The sequence below is a fragment of the Cynocephalus volans genome, chromosome 8, assembly GCF_027409185.1.
Source record: "Cynocephalus volans isolate mCynVol1 chromosome 8, mCynVol1.pri, whole genome shotgun sequence".
Classification (NCBI taxonomy): Eukaryota; Metazoa; Chordata; class Mammalia; order Dermoptera; family Cynocephalidae; genus Cynocephalus; species Cynocephalus volans.
The window spans coordinates 43,166,425-43,188,782 of record NC_084467.1 but is presented as its reverse complement, the minus strand read 5'-3'; the positions used below and the strand labels follow the sequence as shown (position 1 = coordinate 43,188,782).

The following is a 22,358-nucleotide window of genomic DNA, read 5'->3' as shown; positions in this document are numbered from 1 at the left end:
CCTCTAACCCCCATGTTCTTCAAGAGTCAACTGTATTAGGTTCTTTTTGATGGATCCTAGTAGGTTCTGGTGATGATAGAGAAGAAGCTGACAAAAACCCACCCCAGCAATCTTCCTACAAAGAAGACTGGTAAGAACATCTTACCAATGTTCTGAAACCTGCTAACAAATGTATTTTTTAGCAAACTGGCACAAATATCGTGTGACCTATAGCTTGCGTGAGGTCCCTCTCTCTGCCTCCAGCCACAAGGCTTAGCACCTCAAGAAAGGATCACTCTGAAATGGATGCCACAGTCTGTTCAGCTGGACAAAAAAACAGAATCCCCCATGAAGGGGAAATACATAGGGCTGATGTTTTCTACTCCTAAGCGGCTCCAGGGTGATAAATAAAACCACTCAACAAACTAGAAATAAAAGGGAACTTTCTCAATCTGATAAAGGACATCTACCAAAAAACCCACAGGTAACATCATAGTTAATGATGAAAGACTAAAAGCTTTACACCGAAGAGCAGGGACAAGACAAGGATGTCCTCTCTTGCCACTCGTATTCAACATTGTACTAGAGGTTCTAGCGAGGGAAATTAGGCAATGAAAAAATAAAAGTTATCCAGATTAGAAGGAAGGAACCAAAACTATCTCTATTTGCAGATGACATACGTATAGGAAATCCTAAGGAATCCACACACCCACAAAAAAACTATTAACACTAATAAACAAGTTCATCAAAGTTTCAGAACATAAGATCAATATACAAAAATCAATTGTCCTTCTATACTCTTGGAATAAACAATCTGAAAATAAAATTAAGAAAACAATTCCATTTTTAGCATCAAAAAGAATAAAACATCAAAAAGAATAAAATACTTAGTAATAAATTTAATAAAAGAATTATAAGACTGGTACACTAAAAACTTTAAAAGAACAATGAAAGAAATTAAAGAAGACCTAAGTAAAGACATCTCTGTTCATAGATTGGAAGACTTACTATTGTTAAGATGGCAATACTCCCCAAATTGATCTACAGATTCAACATAATCCCTATTAAAATCCCAATTGCCTTTTTTGCAGAAGTTGACAAGTTCATCCTAAAATTCAGTGGAAATGCAAGAGACCCAGAATAGCCAAAATAATCTTCAAAAAAAAAGAACAGAATTGGAGGACTCACACTTCTTGACTCCAAAACTTAATACAAACCTACTGTAATAAATATAGTATGGTACTGACATAAGGATATACATAAAGATAAATGGAATAGAATTAGAAATCTAGAAATAAACCCATACATTTATGATCAGTTGGTTTTTGACAAGAGTACCAAGACCATCCATGAAGGAAAGAACAGTCCTTCCAACAAATGGTGCTGAGACAACTGGATACAACCACATGCAAAAGAATGAAGTAGAACTACCCTATACCACATAGAAAAGTTAATTAAAATGGATAAAAGACCTAAATTTAAAAGCAAAAAATATTAAACTCTTAGAAGAAAACATAGGCATAAATCTTTGTGACCTTGGATTAAGCAATAGTTGTTAGATATGACACCAAAAGTATAAGCAACAAAAGAAAAATTGATAAATTGGACATTATCAAAATTAAAAACATTTGTGCTTCAAAGGACACTATCAAGAAAGTGAAAATACAAACCACAGAATAGGAGAAAATATTTGCAAATTACATGTCTGGTAAGGGTCTAGTAACCAGAATATAAAAAGAACTCTTACAACTCAACAATAAAATGACAACCCAATTTAGAAATGAGCAAAGGACTTGAATAGATATTTCACCTAAGGAAACTAAATTAAAATAATTTCAGCTGATGATAATGTTAAGAAGAAAATGATACAGGGTAACTGTCTTAGACTATTTTGTGCTGCTATAGCAAAATACCTGAGACTGGGTAATTACTAATGAACAGAAATTTATTTTCTCACAGTTCTAGAGGCTGGGAAGTCCAAGATCAAGGTGCCAGCATCTGGTGAAGGCCTTCTTGGTGTGTGATCACATGGCGGAAGGCAGAAGAGCAAAAAGCAGCAGACAGCAAATCCTTTTTATAATGGCATTTATATATACAAAAATATTTATACAATGGCATTTACCTAAACACCTCCATATTAGGCTCCACCTCCCAACACTGTTGCACTGGGGATTAAGTTTCCAACACATGAATTCTGGTGGACACATTCAAACCACAGCAGTGACAATTAGGAAGTCATTGTTGGGGAAAAGGTTCCTACTTAAATTTAGGAGGCTGGGGAAAGTCTTTGAGGAGCTGAAATTTAAGCTGATATTTGAATCAGAGAATCCAGCCAAGTGAAGAATCTGGGGGGAAAGTTCCAGGCAGAGGAAATAGCAGGAAATGATTCATTAAGAGACATGCTCTCACATTCTCAGCAAGGGCTATTTCAAATTTTCTCCACTCTCCCACTACCCACACTCTCTTAAAACATCTCCACTCAGCTTTCTCATAGGCATTTCAAACTCAGCATGTCTAAAACTAACTCATGATCCTGTCTCTCTTCCATCTAACCAATCAAAGTCCCCTCATTTCTGTCTCCTAAAAGTCTCCCAAATCCTTCCATTTAACCCCATCTCCACTATCACCACCCCAATTCAGACCTCTACAATCCATCCTCTATACTGCATCACCTTCAATCTCCTCTCTGTATCTCCTCTTCCCCTCTCTAATATTTTCTCCACACAGTAGCCAGAGGTCTTTTCAAATTATACATCTTATCAGGTCACTTCCTTGATTAAAAAAAAAAATAAACAAGCAAGCAAAAAACACCTTAATGGCTCTACACTGACCTTAAGATAAAATACAAATTTCTTAATTTGCTCTCTACAGAGACACTCCTTGGCATGGCTCCAGACTAACAAGAGTCCCCATCATCCTGTGTCCCAGCCACAGTGATCTTCCAGTTCCCTAAACCAGCCAATCACCCTCTTGCCTAACGACTGTTACATGGATTGTTCTCATTGCCTGAAGTGCCTTTACTCACCTGCCCTCACTCCTTAACTGGCTAATTCCTACTCACCCTCAATTCCCTAACAAGGGTAGTTTTACCTGAACTCCTAGAATAGATTACTCACTACTCCTACCACACACATAATATTCTTTTATAAAACCCTTTTCCTTCATAATACTGCTGGGGGTCAAGGGGGTCTGGATTTCTCAGTGTTCCTGTAAAAAGCCCTAGAGCCCTAGCAACATTTCCACATACCATAAGGATTAGATCTCTTATTTTCCTCTGATCTGAACTGAAAATAAAAACTTTTCTTATTTCCCAGAGAGTCGGGTTACAGCCTGAATAGGTCCCTAGGCTAAGACCCAAGGTGCCAGGAATAGGGATGCAGCTATCTCCCTAGGTATTTGCATGTCAAAAGTGATGAAGCTCTTGAACTTGGTCTCTAGCTTGTAAAAGCAGAGACCCAGGATGCTATCTGTCGCCTGGAGAAATTTTATTTATACACAAGGATTGGAAGGGGGATTTAGGCTTACTGCCTTTCCTAAATGACCTTTCTTAAATGAGAGACAGTTGCCTCTCTCCCCTTCATGAGCAAAGAAAAATCATTTCTCCTCATCCCGCACCTACAGAGTGTCTGGCTACTTATGTAGGACAATTCACATGACTCTTATAGCATTTCCCTAGGGCTAAGTACTAGGGCAAAGGCAGGTCAACACACTTCTTATTATGAAATCTGTTTCTAATCCAGAATATCTTGCATGTACATCCAGAATAAAATTAATAAACATGGATATTTAAAACCTGCCAAGTACTCAAACTGTAACTAAACAATACTGACATTGCTTATTTAATGTTCATCATCCCAGCTAGCCTATAAATTCTAGAATAGTAACCTAGTATACAGTAGAGACTCAAAAAATATTTGTTGAATGAATGAATAAACAATAAGGGAACACATAAGTGCAGATAACCATTTAAAATTTCAATAAATACAGCCTATAACCTTATATACTATGTCTCAATAGACAGTAATTTGAAACTTCTATTATTATTTTGATTGTGCTGGCCAGAAAACTGAAATAGAGCTGTAAGTTAGCTGCCCAAGGACAAATTAAATTTCATAGCTTTTTGTCTGTTACTAAGCCTGTTAAGCCTGTCTCAAAGGAAACAAACCTTTGTCTTTTATGCTACCATCTTCATATCTCCTTGACACTTGAGCATTTTTAAAAGTCAGTAATTTTTTCCCTCAAAAAAACCTCTAAGGAAAGCTGATTCCAAACATTCTAACCAACACTGTGTGAGTAGCTCCAGGCAGCAAACAAGGCTGTTAACAAATGTCAAGATCCATCGACTTGTGCACTTAAAATCTGTGTTTTTTACTGGATGTAATTATACCTCAATAAAAAGTAAATAAACAGTACTTGCCAAAATTCCTCACAGATACACTATAAAAACAATCATAAAATAGGAAACCACACCCAGTCCTGTAGTCTCCTTTCTACTTGAGAAGGCACAGATTCCTTAAGCCACCTGATAGCATTTAATAAACTAAAGAGCTTTCACTAGTGCCCTTGTGGGCACTCAATAGCCCAAAATGTCATCATGCTACTGGAAAGCTATACCAAAAAACTTTGAAGAGTCACAGATCCACAATAATAAAGAATTTTCCCCCTCACTCACCTCTCAAGTTATTATATATAACCCTCTAACCCCCCGGTTATAAATGGTCTCATTTTGAGCAGCAGATTTAGTGTCTATTTACACTACAGATAGAGCCTTAGACAGCATACTGGATCATCAAACAAGAGGACAGTGATGTTGGGAGTCTCTCCAAGGTCCAGGGAATAAGCCTGCCTTCCCTTAAAGAAAACAGACATATATTAGAAGAGAGATATATACAAGATCATCTTTAAGAGATGCAACAGCCTGGAGGTCATTATACTAAAGTATCATCAAGTATTAAAAGAACTAGAGAAAAAAGGCCAGAACTAGAACCAGAAGGCCAGGATGGAAGTTTTGCTGACCCAAAGGTTAGACCTGTCCAGTTCTGGTAACAGGTATGTCTCTAATATGGAGACACTACATCTTGATGTCAATATCTAACGCCATTAAATATCTGTAACATAAACTCCTTTTGGTCTGTTGCTGTTGCTTAAAAATTTGGCATTCCATATAGCTTGCTTTTATTTCTCTTTTTTTTTTTTAAAAGATGACCAGTTAGGGAATCTTAACCCTTGACTTGGTGTCAGCACCACTCTCTCCCAAGTGAGCCACAGGCTGGCCCTATTTTGTTTTGTTTTGTTTTTTAATCATATAGCTTGCTTTTAGAAAGTAAATGTACTAGTGCACTAGTCAGCCTAAAGGTACAGTCTTCTTAACAGCTATATTTCTTGTTATAAATTAATAAATTGCAATACCAGCTTATATAATAGTGACCCCAATACACATTTAGTGAATACTACTAAGTCAAACACCTTAATAACCTTTAGCTTTTTGTTATCATTTACTGAACACTTATCACATGCCAGACACCGTACTAGTGTTTTATTATTTTTTTCCTTCAGGTTTTTTTAAATTGACACATAGTAATTGTACATATATGGGGTACTATATGATATTTCAATGCATTCATACAAATGCATAATGGTCAAATTGGGTTAATTAACATATCCATCCCCTCTAACATTTACCATTTCTTTGTGTTGGGAACATTCAAATTTCTCTCTTCTAGCTAACTGAAGAATAAAATAAATTGCTGTTAATTATAGTCACCCTAGAGAACACTGGATCTTATTCCTCCTATCTAGCTGTAATTTTGAATCCGTTAATCAGTCTCTCACTATCCCCTCACCCCCTTACATTTCTGTGCTAGTGCTTTAAATACTACTTTATTTAATTCTCAGAATCATCTTATGATATTGGTCCTTTTATTATACCCATTTTACACTTGAGGAATCTGACTCAGGAAGGTTTAAGTAACTTGCCCATGTACTTACAGACAGCAAATGGGAGAAACAGGATTCGAACCCAGGTATGACTGCAAAGGCACATTTATACCATAGTCACTATAGGTCCGATTAATTAATTAATTAATTTTTTACTGTATTTGTCCATTTTATTTATTTAGAGTTTTGATTGAATCAAAATTGATCAGACATATTTTGGGGGTTCAACATTGAGATATGTTGATCAAATCAATATTACTAGCATATATATTGTTACCAATCGTAATTATTCTTTATGCCCCTTGACCAATCCCTCCCCATCATCCCTTCCCTCCCCGCTCCTCCCTCTAATCAACCTCTATTTCTTCTCTCCTTCTGAAAGAATAATGGTTCCTCTGTTGATTTGCGGCCCAAATGATCTGTCCAATGCTGATAGGCATGATCAATAGGCCTGATTAATTCAAGTCTTCCTTATAAAAGTTTTCTGAGCCACAAAGGCTGAGTGAAAATTAGCAATCCTTATGAATTCAGTCAAGAAAATGACATGCAAACCCTCTCAGCAGTGCCTCAGAGTATGATACACTTGTCTTCTAAACTGTCTCTGGCATGGAAACTCCTAGGTCACTAGATTACAAATACAGGCCTATATCCCTTATCCTAAGATCTCTGGATGAGATGTGTTTCGGAATTCACAATGTTAGAAAGGTAATATACATATAGCACATAAACTGCATCATATCTGCAATGAGGTCTGGGGTAACCAAGCATACTAATTTCACAATCAAGCATATTAGTATTTCTGTAGTACAACATATAGATATTTATACTAAGTGTGATAAAGATTAAAAACAGCCACACATCAGTTCAAGATAGGTTTTGCTGACAAATGAGTATATTACAAACGTAGGGAAAAAACTTTCAGAATTCAGAGCTTTAGGGATTTCAAAATTGTGGGTAAAGGATTGTGAATTTGTATTTTAATCTAGTGGCCTATTACAATATAAAGTACAAGGTCGTTCACTTTTTTAAAAAAGGACAATTTTATCTTCAAATCAGAGTTTCAGGCCAACTAATCATTGGAAAGAGCAATTTTCACAGGGTTCAATTAAGTGCAGCCATGATGATTAGGGTTTCTGCATCCTTTATAAAGTTAAAAATTAAATACGAAATAGTAGCCCAAGCTCTGCAAATTATTTATAACATGTTAGTAATATAGGCTGGACCTCAACAAAGATTTTCTGTTTTCGTTTGGTTTCGTTTCCCAAATACTGCCCAAAATACCAAATATTGATTCATGTTTTTCCACAAGAGTTGACTGAAGGAAATGATGGTTGAATGTTAAATTCCAACTGGTTTGTATGAATATCAGCATTTCTCCCATCAAACTGTGAAAAGATAATCTATTATAATCAGTCAACTTCAGTTCTTTATCAAAAATTGCTCAAGGACCTTTCTCCTTATTTGGAAAAGACTAATCCAGGGCCCAAAATAATAAGATTATGAAAAGAGAACAAGGCAAATAATACAAAAATTTTTAGAAAGATGGGAAAATTTGTGCAACACACAAATTAAAATCTAGTCAGCAAGAACAAAAGCCAAACCATGAAATTTCAGATGCTTAGTCCTAATTCCGAGACTCATCCTATAGACCCCAATTTCGAATGGGGCTATGCTCTAAAATCTCCTTGCTCAAATTCGGAGTTTGGGACTAAGAAAAACTTTTGCAAAGAAACTGTTAAAAATGATTCCTAAGTTAGCTAGGAAAAGCATTTGAAATATAGTATGTAAATATCAAAACAGGGTAAAAATTTGTTATAAATTCAAACATTACCTAAGAAGTGATTTTCTTAAAGAATTTCTCTCAAATGTTGGTGCTTAAGGGAAAGCAGAATTACTGAGAGAGAATTTAAAAAGTAGGTCAAGAATTCAAGAGCTATGCCAAAGTGCTTAAGAAACTTTTAAGGGCTTGAGAAGTTAACGATCTACAAGAAACATATTTCACTTTTATAATCAGGAAAAACGTGCTTTTTAAAAAGGCAATTTAAAAACATTCATTTGGGCCAGCCCATGGCTCACTTGGGAGAGTGTGGTGCTGATAACACCAAGTCAAGGGGTTAAGATCCCCTTACCGCTCGTCTTTTTAAAAAATAAATAAATAAAAATAAAAATAAAAACATTCATTCTTTATCAGGTTTAATTTTACTTCAAAACTTATAGATTTCCAAGAAAGGAAAGTAGGCAGAAGTTAAGAGTTGAAATGGAAGTAGTCGAGCAGGATGTTACCTATCAGAAATTTACATTTACTCCCCTGTCTCTGGTCTGTGGGTATTTTGCTTTTTCTTTCAATTCTGTTGAATTATTTGCTGTTCCCACTATTTAAACTCTGCACTGGAACTAATTTGTTGTCCTTTGCTTACTTCTAAAATGAGATTTTTAACTAAATTTGTTGTAATTTGGTCCTTTAACACTCGATAATATTAGAAAATACTTAGAGATCAACATATAGTTGAGGTTTGGCGGTACATTTTCCAAAAATAGCTATAAAAGTATTTCCGGAGGCTTCTGGTCAAGTTGGCTGAATAGACAGTCCCCAGCGTCACTCTCTCCCACAAATCAACCAATTTACAACTATTAAAAAGCAACAACAGTCAAGCTTGGGCCACTAGAGCTCAAGGGAAGAAGAGAACCCTGCCACTCCCCAGTCAAGAAGTAGATTCTAGGCTGGCCTGTTAGCTCAGTTGGTTAAAGTGCAGTGTTATAACACCAAGGTCAAGGGCTCAGATCCCCATGTCAGCCAGCTGCCAAAAAAAAGAAAAAAGTGGTAGATTCTTATAGCACAGTAGGGTGACTACAGTTAACAATATTGATTGTATATTTCAAGATAGATAGAAGAGAGGATTGTGAATGTTCCCAACACAAAGAAATGATAAATGTGTGAGGTGATAGATACCTCAATTATCCTGATTTCATCAATACACATTATATAGACATTATATACATGCATTGAAATATCATAAGGACCCTAAAAATATGTACAATTTTCATGTATCAATTAAAAAAATTTTAAAGCTCAATTAAAAATAAAAAAGCAGTAGATTCTGTCTCTTCCCATTGCCTGTGAGCAGATCTTTGTAACTGCCTTAACTAAGGGAGTATTACCCAGCTGAGCAGAATATAACACAAAGAGATAATACAAATTATTGTACCTTCTCTTCCAGCACCACAAGCAGCATAAGAATCTTAATCTTCCACAGCCAGATTACTGAGATGTCATTAAGCAAGGATGAAAGAAAAATGTTATCCTTTGTTCATTTTGCCACTTGAAGAAATACAATACAAAATGGTACAATGAATTATACAGAATAATTTTAATAAAATGCTTTTAGGTTGTAGAATATCATGTATAAAATGATTCCACTTATGTAAAATATACTTAAATGTGTCTTTAAGCATAAAGACCTGTTAAGAAAGCTATTCTCAAAACACAGATAGTGGGATTTCAGGTGGAACTTTTATTTTCTTCCTTCAACTATATATACCTTTCACTATTGTTTAATATTTTTTAAAAAATTAAGAGTAGGTTGTCATCCCTTCAAGACAGTAAAACCATTGTTTCAAAGCTTTGAAAGAAAGAAAATCAATGTCATAAAATGCTGCAGAAACAGCTTTAAGATTAAAAGAGAAAGGCATCCACTGCATTTAGCAGCAAAGCTAAACATTTTCAGTGAAATGTGGAACTAAAAAAGGACTACTGTAGAGTAAATGCAAGATGGATGTACAGAGACAGCGTAGAAACTCTTTCAATAGGTTTATCTATCTTGAGTAACAGCGGTTAGGATGATATTTCCCGGGAGACACAGAATTAGGAGAGATGTTCATGACAAAGCCAGTAGATCCTAGAACTAACAACTCAATGGAGAAAGAAAAGTCTTTTCAACAAATGATGATGGGATAAATGAATACCTTTTTTTTATTTGGCATGTGGCTGGTTTGGGGATCTGAACCTTTGACCTTGATGTTATAACACTGTGCTCTAACAGACTGAACTAACCAGACAGACCATAATTGAATATCCATATGCAAAAGAATAAAGTTGAACCCTTAGTCATAACATATTTTTAAAAACTAACTAATAATGGATTAAAGACCAAACCATTAGATCTAAAACTATAAAACCCTTAGAAGAAAACACAGGTATAAAACTTTGTGACCTCAGATTAAGCAATGATTTCTCAGACATGACACCAAAAGCACAAGAAACAAAAGAACAAACTTGACATCAAAATTAAAAACGTTCACGCCTCAGAGGAAACCATTAAGGAGTAAAAAGACAACCCACAGAAAGGGAGAAGATGTTTGTAAATCATGTTTCTACTATAAGACTTCTATCTAGGATATACAAAAAATTCTTACAATTCAACAACAAAAGACAAATAACCCAATTTAAAAATAGGCAAAGGCTATGAATCAACATTTCTCCAAAGAATATATATATACAAATGGCCAATAAACACATGAAAAGATGCTTAATGTCAACAACCATAAGAGAAATGCAAATCAAAACCACAAAAAGATACTACTTCACATTCACTAGGGTGGCTATAATCAAAATGGCAGATAATAACAAATGCTGACAAGGATGTAGAGAAATTGGAAATCTCATACTGCTAGTGGAAATATAAAACAATGCAGATGCTTTGGAAAACATCTGGCAGTTCCTCAAAAGGTTAAACAAAGTTACCATATGACTCAGAAATTCTATTTCTAGATATACCCAAGAGAAATAAAAACACACGTCCACACCAAAACTTGTACACAAGTGTTCGAACGCTCATACCAGCATTAATCATAAGAGCCAAAAAGTGGAAACAACTCAATCTCTATCAACTGATGAATGGATAAACAAAATGTAGAATTTGCATATGATGAAAGTCAACAATAAAAAATACTGATATGTGCTACAATATGGATGAACCTCGAAAACATTATGCTAAGTAAAAGGAGCCACATTAGAATAGTTTAAAAAACACTTTTACAATATGATTCTATTTACATGAAATGTCTAACATTGGCAAATCTACAGAAAATGAAAGTAGAGTAGCTGGCTACCTAGGTATAGGGGTGAGATGTTGGCAATTTAAATAGGGAGTGATTGTTAACTGGAAGAGGGTTTCTTTTTGCGGTGATGAAAATTTTCTAAAATTGATTATGGAGATGGTTGCACAATCCTTTGAATATACTAAAAACCACTGAATTGCATATTTTAAATGGATGAATTGTATGGTATGTGAATTACATCAATAAAACTAGGGCTGGCTAGTTAGCTCAGTAGGTTAGAGCATGGTGTTGTAATGCCAAGGTCAAGGGTTCAGTTCTGTGTACAGGCCAGCCCCAAACAACAACAAAAAACTGTTTTATATATATATATAAATATATATAAATATAAAAAAATGAAAAGCAAAAGGTAACCTAAAATTTTCAGTATAAAATTGTTACAAGTAAGATATTTGTTACATTGCATAATAATACTTTTTTAAAAAACAAAAGTCTATAAAGAAGAAGATGAAAGTACGTGAGAGAGAGGAGAAAAAGCAGATAGGGGAGAAAATTTATAGACTGAGGTCCCTTAAAAATTTGTGAGCAGGGCCGGCCCGTGGCTCACTCGGGAGAGTGCGGTGCTGATAACACCAAGGCCCCAGGTTCGGATCCCATATACAGATGGCCGGTTCGCTCACTGGCTGAGCGTGGTGCTGACAACACCAAGTCAAGGGTTAAGATCCCCTTACCGGTCATCTTTAAAAAAAAAAAAAAAAAAATTTGTGAGCAAATGGAATCTGGAATGCAGAAGAATTACCTCTTCCATTATGATGGGGAAGGACACAGGTGAGGATAAACAGGAAAGTAAGTATACTAAAATAGGTGGGAGTACAAGAAGATGACAGTGTTCCCACCAAATAGACTGACTATTGTCTCTGGGAAGCATTGCATCTCCTATGAGTGATGGAGGAAAGAGGAGAGTTGAGAAACTGTAGAGATAGCTCCCAAAGCGAACAGTGTTGCTTTGCCTCCCATGAATCTGTCACCCCTTTTCCCCTTGGGGACAGAGCTGCCAAAGATTATTCAAAGCCCATCTCTTCTGAGCAGTGAGAAGCCCCGAAAAGGGGTTAATCTCCTGGAACCCTCATGATAGAGGCATTCCTTTCATTTGGGAAATTAACCACAAATTGGGGTTCTCTTCCCACATTTATTCTCCAGACCAGGAAGTTACTGGAACAGAACACGGGTGGGGTTTTTTCTAAGTACAGTTTAACAAGTTTAACAATAGATGCTGGTAACATTCAGTAAGACAGGCCAAGATGACCTTCCATAATGCAGTTTGCAACAAAAGCTTGATTTTAGCAAACATTCTCTTCTTACAGCAATTTCCCAGTATCTTTACATATTAATCAGTAACCTGTCTGTCTTTGAGCCGGCAACCTTGCTGTGTTACAATTCTTTATCTTACAACAGAGACTATATAGCCTGGGGAAATTTTCCTGTCCTTTGCAAGGTCAATATTTGAAACTGCAAGGCTTTGGAAAACCAGGCCCTGTAAAGTACATTTGTTTTATGATACTTCACAGAACAGAGCAAACTTTCATCCGTATTTTATTCGCACAGCCAAGCCACAACAATACTGCTAAAATAAAATACAAATGAGATAAGTAGACAACCTTAGCACGGGGGCTTAATGTGAGCAAAACTCCGTGAAACAAAAAATCAGCTTTCATAATACTCAACATCATCATGTGAATAGAAAATAATTATGAACACCTCAAAACACTTTCTTGAATATGTTTCCATTTACATGATTCCTTGTATCATGAAACCTAACTTCTTCTTTTTTTCTTTTTTAAAAGATGACTGGTAGGGGATCTCAACCCTTGGCTTGGTGTTGTCAGCACCACGCTCAGCCAGTGAGCTAACCGGTCATCCCTATATAGGATCCAAACCCGTGGCCTTGGCATTATCAGCACTGCACTCTCCCGAGTGAGCCACGGGCCGGCCCTAAACCTAACTTCTTAAAAAAAAAAAAAAAAAGTAAATTCTAGGCTGGCTGGTTAGCTCAGTTAGGTACAGCTCGGTGTTATAACACCAAAGTCAAAGGATTCGGATCCCCAGATCCCCTTACTCCCTTACCAGCCGGCCACCAAAACACAAACAAAAGTAAATTTCCTTTTTTCAGAAAGTTCAAACTAGTGTAAGGAGACAATCCTTTACAATAAAGTAAATGAGAAGGAAAACAACTGATTGAGCTAGCCATTTGTTTGTTTGTTTTTCTCTACAAGCAGTAAAATGAATTTAATCCTTAATCAAATCACTTGTGCACTCTTCTAGTTTTGATTGGGATTATCTAAGAACTTGAAAATCTAATCCCATGACAATTGCCACAGAGAAGTGGCACATTTAAGAACTCTACTTTCTATCTTTCTACAAATTATGACCAACAAAAATTTGATTATTACATATTGTTCACAAATACTGATAGTCAACTCTACCCAACGAATATTTATAATCAATTATGTTTCAATTAAAAAAAAGCAAAACTGCTGCAACAAAAGCAACAACTGATTGCTTGTCTGGTATAACACATAAAGTAAAAGATCCCACAGAGTTCTAAAGGTTCTGGATGACTAAAGAAAAGCCACTAACTCAATCAGATTTTACATAAAACATGGAAAAATACATATTTGCTATTAGTATATTCTGCAAATTTTACAAGGTTGTATAAATAAGAATTGCATACAGCCCTCAGCCCTCTGCATCTCACCTCTAATCCTAGTTTGAAGGGCCTTGGACATTTCATTCACTAGGAGAATAATGTGCTACATTGTAGGGCTGGAAGATTCTAAAGTTCAATACTGCCACCAAGAAGTTTACAACTTGCTGTAAACACAAAGAATGTACTAGAAACATGGTTAGTAAATTATATGTAAAATAATTATATGACCAAAAGAATTATATAAGCAAGGATCAGGAGTTTTAGAAAACGGAAAAATCAAGACAAGTATTCAAAAAAAAGTGAAGATATAAATCCACATACTTCTTCCTATTGATTCTGCTTACCATCTTAGGGAATTGGCTTGTTTCCTTTTCAGGGCATTTAGATTTAGAATCAATTTTTCTTTTGTTCCTTTTACAATTCTAAAGCTACTTTAATAGATCTGGACTATTAAAAAATACCCTACAAGCTTAATAAATATCACATTTGATATATTAAAGAATAGTTGCCTTAAAAAAGTATAAGTTCACTTTCAAACATTTGATGAGAGTGGTGCTGATATCTTTCTAGGAGAATATGAAACTACCTCCGTCACATATTTGTTAGAGAATATACACAAACTCTTCAAAAACCTAAAATCCAAGAATTAGATGGTAGATTTTTTTATCATCTTCTAGACATTGCTAAGGACTGCCAAATAACATTTAAATGTGTTTTGGCTAGCTAGCAGTGTTTTTAAAATGCAAAGTCATTATGAGTCTCTTCCAGTCCATGTGTAACAGCAAAGAATAAATTATTTCTCTAATGAAATCCTTTTACAAAGAATACCTTGAGTGACCCAGGTAACTTACTAATTCACTGTTTCTAAAACAATACAAATCAAGAAAGAGGGCTAAACATTTATGGGTAATGACTAAACAAATCATATTTTATAATCTCAACTAGTTCTTCACAAAACATGATTATCTTTTTTTATTTTAGTTTTTTGGTGGCTGGCCGATAAGGGGATACGAAACTTTGACCTTGGTGTTACCAACACCATGCTCTAACCAAGTGAGTTAACTGGCCAATCCTGATTAACTCTTAACTTACCCTTAGTTATTCCTTTTTCCAGTTCCCAAGGCCATTGTTCTAAATCTTTAATATACTCCTTAAATTCTGACTTTACCCTCATTTCTAACATGGATCTTGCTTCCCACTCCCACATTTACATATACTCTCATCTTAGAAGTCCTTCCCCTCCATTCTATATCTCTCTCTCTGTCCCTTCCAAAACGAAACATCTTGAATAATCTACACACACTTTCTCAACTTCTTACCTCCTATTTACCCTTCAAGCCACTCAAGTCTGCCTTCCACACCCACCACTCCATGGAAATTGCTCTCACTAAGGACACCACTGATCAATCTAATGGATATGTTTACACCTCATCTATTCAATCTTCTCAGCAGTATTCAAGTCAATTTTCTACTCCCACCTTGACTTCCATGACTGCCACATTCATCTGGTTTTTCTCCCACACCTCTGGCTATCCCTTTTCACTCTCTTGTGTAGGCTTTTTCCTCTGCCAATCCCTTAAGTGTGACTGTTGTCATTTAAAATATGTCGAACAAATTCTCCTTTCAAAAGGTAGAGCCTAATTCCCCTCCCCATGCCTGAAATTCCTATCCCCAGGAGCATGAGCGGAACTTAATGACTTGTTTCTTTTTTTTTTTTTTTTTAAAGATGACCAGTAAGGGGATCTTAACCCTTGACTTGGTGTTGGCAGCACCACACTCAGCCAGTGAGCGAACCGGCCATCCGTATATGGGATCCGAACCTGGGGCCTTGGTGTTATCAGCACCGCACTCTCCCGAGTGAGCCACGGGCCGGCCCTTAATGACTTGTTTCTAATGAACAGAAGAATAAGGCAGAAGTGATGGTCTGAGACTAGGTAATAAAAGGCCTTGTGGCTTCCTTCTTGCTCTCACTTGGATCACTCCCTCTGGGTGAAAAGCAGCCACCCTGTCATGATGACACTCAATTAACCCAATGGAAAGGCTACCTGGTAAGGAACTGAGGGCGGTCTTCCAACAGCCAGTAGGAATTGAGGCTTTCTGCCAACAGCCATGTGAGTCATTTTGGAAGCAGATCCTCCAGCCTCATTTAAGTCTTTCGGATGACTGCAACTCTGGCTAATGACTTGACTGCAATCTAATGAGAGACCCTGTGCCAGAATATCCAAAATTCTGACCCATGGAAACAATGAGATAACAAATGTTTGTTGTTTTAAGCTGTTAAGTTTTGGAGTAATTTGTCACAAAGCAATAAATAACTAATACAATAGTGGTTTTCAGCATCCTGTCCAAAGATCTCTATTCTTTTCACTCACTCTCTAAACATTCCATATACAAAAAACTAATATTTATCTGCAGTCCAGATTTTTGTCCTGAAATCCAGACTATAACACATCTTTACGTCAATTTCTACATGCTCCAAAGTCACCACCTTTCTCCCCCAACCTGTTCTTCCTATCCCCTATTATCATTCATTCAGCTCAAACTAAAATCCTGGGTGTCACCAGACTCTTGTTGCTGTTTTACTCACATCCAATCAATCACTAAGCTGTGCCAAAACTGACCTCCTGATTATTTCTCTGTAACCGCAGTGTTCTTCAAAAAATTTCACCTGAAACTACTGATCAATTTTAACATTAAAGAGAGACAACCATATATCATGTGCCTTTTGTATTCTTGCCCAAAAGAAAAAAAAAATTGAATTTGATTAAGCTTTTAACTCAAATTATTAGTTTACAGGAAATACGGAGGAAAAAGGAACATGTTTAAACATACCAAAAGGATGCCTCCAACAGAATCTAGAATGTGGAAAATTCCACCAAGCAAATTACCTAGTTTCTCAAACAAATAAATGGCAAAAAAAAAAAAAAAAAAAAGATAAACAGGAGACCTATAGATTAAAAGAGACTCAAGAATTTTACATGCAGATCTTGTCTGGAATCCTGATTCAACCCAATTGTGGGAGAGAGATGTTTGAGACAATCAAGAAAATTGAATAGACCGAATATTTGATAATAAATTATTACTATTTAACTGTAATAATGGTATTTTGATAACATTTTTTAAAAGAGAGAGACTTTTAACTTTTAGTGATACATACTGAAATATTTACAAATGAAATAATATGGTATCTGGGATCTGCTTTAAAATAATCCAAGGCTGGCCAGTTAGCTCAGTTGGTTAGAGCATGGTGCTGACAACACTAAGGTTAAGGGTTTGATCTTGTACTGGCCAGTTGCCAAAAAATAAACAAAATAAAATAAAATAATCCAATGGAGGAGGCAGGAGTTGATGGGACTATTCTTTTATTTTATATATATATTTATTTATTGTTATTTATTTATTTATTTATGTATTGGCACCTGGCCAGTACAGGAATCATGATGGGAATACTAAAACAAGTTTGGTCATATGTTGATAATTGTACAAGCTGAGAAATAGGAATTCATTTTACTATCTTCTTTAATGTATGTTTGAAATTTTTGATAATAAATGTTTTTTTCAATAAGAAAAATTATTTATAACACTGAAATGGGGGCTGGCTGGTTAGCTCAGTTGGTTAGAGTATGGTGCTGATACCATCAATGTCCAGAGTTCAATCCCTGTACTGGCCAGCCATCAAAAAAAAAAAAGAACACTGAAAGTTCAAATTCCTTAGCATCATTTGCCAAGAAAGCCTTTCAGAATCTGTCCCCCTACTTAGCTCTCCAGCTCATCTCTATTTACCTCACAGCCCAAGCTCCAGGACTGACAAGCTCCTTACTCTTGTCTCCTCCAAAAACATGTATATTCCCTTTGTCTCAAGCACTTCTTCCTCTCTGCTCACATGGCTAACCTCCACTCTTCATTCAGATCACTGCAAACCTGCTTCTTCTTTTTTTTTTTTTTTTTTAAATTTTATTTTGTCGATATACATTTTGGCTGATTATTGCTCCCCATCACTAAAACCTCCCTCCCTTCTCCCTCCCCCCCACCCCCCAACAATGTCCTTTCTGTTTGCTTGTCGTATCAACTTCAAGTAATTGTGGTTGTTATATCTTCTCCCCCCCCCCACCGGTTTTTGTGTGTGTGTGTGTGTGTGTGTGTGTGTGTGTGTGTGAATTTATATATTAATTTTTAGCTCCCACCAATAAGTGAGAACATGTGCAAACCTGCTTCTTCTAAGAAACCTTCCTAACCCTCCAGACTGAGTCAAGTAGCCCACCAATGTACCCCCTCCAATCACCCAGTGCTGTAACTATCACTGCTTTTACTTGCTATATTCACCCAGCAGACTCTGGGTATCATGACATCATGGATGATTTCAATCTTATTTGCCATTTTAACCCCATTTCCTAGGAAAGTGCCTGGCACACAGTACGTACTCAATAAATATTTGATAAATTAACAAAAGGCACAAATTCCATTATCTTTCTAACCTTCAAACTCCTTACATATCTATACTCCCCCAATTTTCCTTCTTTTCCTCATCTTCCTTTGTGATCATGATTCACATAACAGCTGGATGCTCATACAGTATTCCAAAATGTATATCCTTAGCCTTCCTTGGACATTTCATCTAATAATAAAATTTCAACTAACAGGTTCTGTGCTATAATCCAACAGTTCTCATCTCCAGGCCTGACCTATGGCTCCAAATACCTTCTGGACTTAATCTTCTATTATCTCTCATATACACTTTTACATTAGAACTGCTAAGAAATTCTCAATATCCTCTTAATGCACGTTATGTTCTCAAGCTTCCCAATTTGTGCACAGTACCTTTCCCATCGCCTGAAATGCCCTTCTTCTCTTCTACCTTTTTCCTTTATGTCTCAACTCAAATGTCTCTCTGGCCTTTTCCAGGCAATGTTCCCACAGCATTCTATTCTTATTTGTACTGCAAAATTTGTCATATTGTTTTGAAATTATGTTTAGGTGTCTGCTCTGCTAGACTATGAATTCCTACACAGAGGAATTATTTCTCCTTCGTATTTGCACTCCCAGCATCTACAGTAAATGGCTATTACAAAGTCAGCCCTAAATAAATGCTTGCTGAATGAACTATATCATATTAAGTTTCTCATAATTAAGAGACAGAGCTTGAGCTGAAAAGACCGCCTAAATCTACTTTCCTAAAGGAGATAATCAGTGTCTCTGTTCCTGTATTGGACAGAACAAAAATATAGTAAACATTTTTTCAAAAACTAAAGATTTAGCTAGCTGGTTAACTCAGGTGGTACAGCATGGTGCTGACAACACCAAGGTCACAGGTTCAGATCCCCATACTAGCCAGCTGCCAAAAAAATAAAATAAAATAACCACTAAAGATTCACATATTATGGAAACAAAAGAAATATAAAGTAAAAAGACCATTTCACCCGCAGAAGCCAAGTTTGGTGAAGATCCAGGCTGAGGTGAGGCTTGAGTGACTCTATTCAGTTCCCAGCAATCCCAGCAATCGTAACCCAATCCTGAGATTATCTCAATATCAATCCTCAGTACAGACTGACTCTAAAGCAAGGCCAATCTAGTTTAGTTTGGGTTTTCAGGGCCACCCGAGAATAGACCTACCACAACAGAGCCAAACCAGAGCCCAAGTGATTTTGGAAATAAGGAATAAAGTGGCTTGCTATTTACTGCCCTGCTTAAAAGGCTAAACAAATAATTCAGGTATTTTTCCTGGAAGATGTAGTTCTAAGTTATAAGCCACATGCAAATATTAATATGTACCCTCAAATTCTTCAGAATCTTAATGTACTGAAACAATGTCCATGTGTACAGAATTCATTGCCAACATTCAGTATGTCTCCTACTTTCCCTTTATGTGGATACCTATCCTTTTCTCATCTTTACTGGACTTCCTCTATTTTGGGAATGGGTATCATTTTGCTTTCATTAGATAGTACAACATTTTTCTGCTGTTTAACTACAAGCAAATACTTTAACAGCAATGAACTAGAAAAGAAAAAAAATAACTTCTAAACACCCATTAGTGAGAAATATGATACCCCTTCCTCTGGCATGGATAACATTTTATAAAATCTAATCTCAAAAGGGAGGAAAACTGTTGGGGGTAGGTGGAGAGGGAATATATTTTAAAAACCTGTAGTTAGCCAGTAAGACAAGGAGATATTTGTCCAAGTATTCAAAAACTAAAAAGGCAAGGAGACAGAAAAAAGATGCACTAAAGGAAGAAAAACAGGAAAAAGGAAGATTTTGTCTGGGCTAGGTGCTACCAAATAACCCAGCCTGGGGCTTTTGCAGTATGGCCCTAAATTCAGACCCACACAAATTTGGGATTTGTAGAGTAACTTAATTCCATAGTGCCACTCATTGAAATGGCTATATCTCGAGTAGGTTGGATAGGTTCCATGGGATTTTCTGATTATCACATCTACTGAAACCCAATATTACTCTTCATTTATCTGAGCCATGGGATTTCATAATTCCAGAATTTTCAGGATATAACATTCAGTAGCCTCTCTTTCATGCCGACCTAAAGATAATCTTGAACAATGTGTTTAAGACTCATTAAGGTTGGGTCTTTTTCCCTTTAAAAATTACGTAGAGAAAGGAAGTTCATAGTTGGAGTATGATGAAAATAATACTTTTACTCTTACGGGCTTGTCTTTAGTAACTCATAGCTTACACTTTTCTCCTTCTTGTAGTGAAAGTGAAGTTTAGTAGAAAAAATCAGAAAGCTAAGAATTTGGCATCCTGGGGCCGGCCCGTGGCTCACTCGGGAGAGTGTGGTGCTGATAATACCAAGGCCACGGGTTCGGATCCCATATAGGGATGGCCGGTTGCTCACTGGGTGAGTGTGGTGCTGACAACAGCAAGTCAAGGGTTAAGATCCCCTTACCGGTCATCTTTAAAAAAAAAAAAAAAAAAGAATTTGGCATCCTGATTGCACCACTTACTGCTAGCTATGTGATCCTGAGCAAATTATTTAAAAGCCTGGAGCCTCAGATTCCAAAGTTGTAAAATGGGGATATTAAACGGGGATAATGAATACCTACCTTGCAGAGTCATTAAGAGTAAAATGAATTAAGGAACCCACTAGACTAGAATATAATGAGCTACAGAGAAGAGGAACAGTGAATGTCTTCATCACTGTTGATTCTTGCGGGCACGAAACACACATAACAAGAGCTCAGTAATAATTTTTACATGAACGAATCAATATTTGCGTCCACATTTCTTTCATCAACACTAATCCTTCTTCCATAAATCATATTTTTTCCTTCTGTCTTCTATTATTTTTAAAGCCTTCAGGAAATCCTATTTTCTTTTTTTATGTGGTTTCCTCCCTCTTATTGGTTATTATTAACTATAATGTACCTTTGAAAGTAATTTCTCTAATACCACCCACCTTCTATTTCTAACGCGATGGGGTTGGAGGAAATACAACGTAAGATTCATAGCAATTCATCTACTTGCCCACGGCCACTAATTCATGTTACGACAGTGAAGCCCTGAACTCAGCCCTCCCCAAAATATAACTTTAAGAGGCACTGCACTATCCCTTCACTCTCTTCACTAACAAGGGACTCGCGTGTAGGAAATCCTCGGCTCTCAGGAGTTAAGGCGTCGGTTACGCTCACCTCCCGCAGAATAGAGTGCGTCCCTTGAATGAGACTCTCAGCCTAGACAAGCAGGAGGGATTTCGGATCCTTTGGTGTTGCCCTAGGGCCAGTCACCTTTGGACCTGCCCAGGCTCGTCTAGCCACTGCTCCGAAGAAGCAAAGCTCTTCGTTCTCCGGAGAGAAGCTAAGGGGTGCGGCCGTCTACGGGCCTGGGGGGACAGTATAAAGTCCATGACGACGTGGGGAGACGGCATGGACACACACGACCTTTAAACCATGACTACGACCACCCTTACCCACTCACAACCGCGGCGGGCCCCACCAACGCTAAACACATGACCCTAAAGAAGAAACGCGGCTCGCCCCCAACCAGAATTCAGGCAGCCAGGCCTGCTTATTGGCTGAACCTGCATCTCCTTCACCCTCATTGGCTATCCAGGACCTAAAACCCTCCCTCACAAGGGAACCCTCTCGTACGGCGGTACCCCCAGACCAGCAACCTCAGCCCGGTTACCCAAAACCCCGACCCCGCTCCTCCACCCAGGGAGCGCGGCCCCCAGGCCGCTCGGAGTCTAGCCCTCCGAGGACTCACCGTGTAGTAGGAGAGCAACCCTGCATTGTAGTCCAGCACAAACCAACGGTACTGCCAGCCCTTCATCACGTTAGTCCATTTGCTCAGCGGCCCTTCCATGATGGACGCCATCTTGAGAGCCGCCAATGACAACAAACGGCCTGACGTCACTCACCTATATTGTTTTCAGCATGCGGGGGGCGGAGCCGACGCGGGCCGGGGCGGGGCCTGCAGCGGCTCCTCCGTGTGGACTCGTCCACCAACCCGCACCTAACCCCCACCCACCCCAAAGATCACCGTCAAACACGCTTTCTTTGGGTGTCTATTGTGTGTAGGACTCCGTGCCAGGGATGCGAGAATGCAAGCGTGAATACTGCTATTAAGATTGTTTTTTTTTTAATTGACACATATTGATAGTACATATTTATGGGGTACAGAGTTACATTTCAATACATGTTTACAATATGTGATCAAATCAGGATAT

General features: G+C 37.2%; 1 protein-coding gene across 3 annotated transcripts in view; it reads right to left on the bottom strand.

The window, feature by feature from the left end:
* OSBPL9 (oxysterol binding protein like 9) overlaps positions 1–22,033 on the bottom strand; it is a 166,861-nt gene extending 144,828 nt beyond the window's left edge. For 2 of the 3 annotated variants that reach the window (XM_063104026.1, XM_063104025.1), the window contains exon 1: positions 21,896–22,033. In XM_063104026.1, the coding sequence (XP_062960096.1) occupies positions 21,896–22,006 (111 nt within the window). In that variant the 5' untranslated portion in view covers positions 22,007–22,033. The remainder of the gene's footprint in view (positions 1–21,895) is intronic. The other variant, XM_063104024.1, reaches the window with a different exon arrangement.
* Positions 22,034–22,358: the final 325 nt, after the last annotated feature.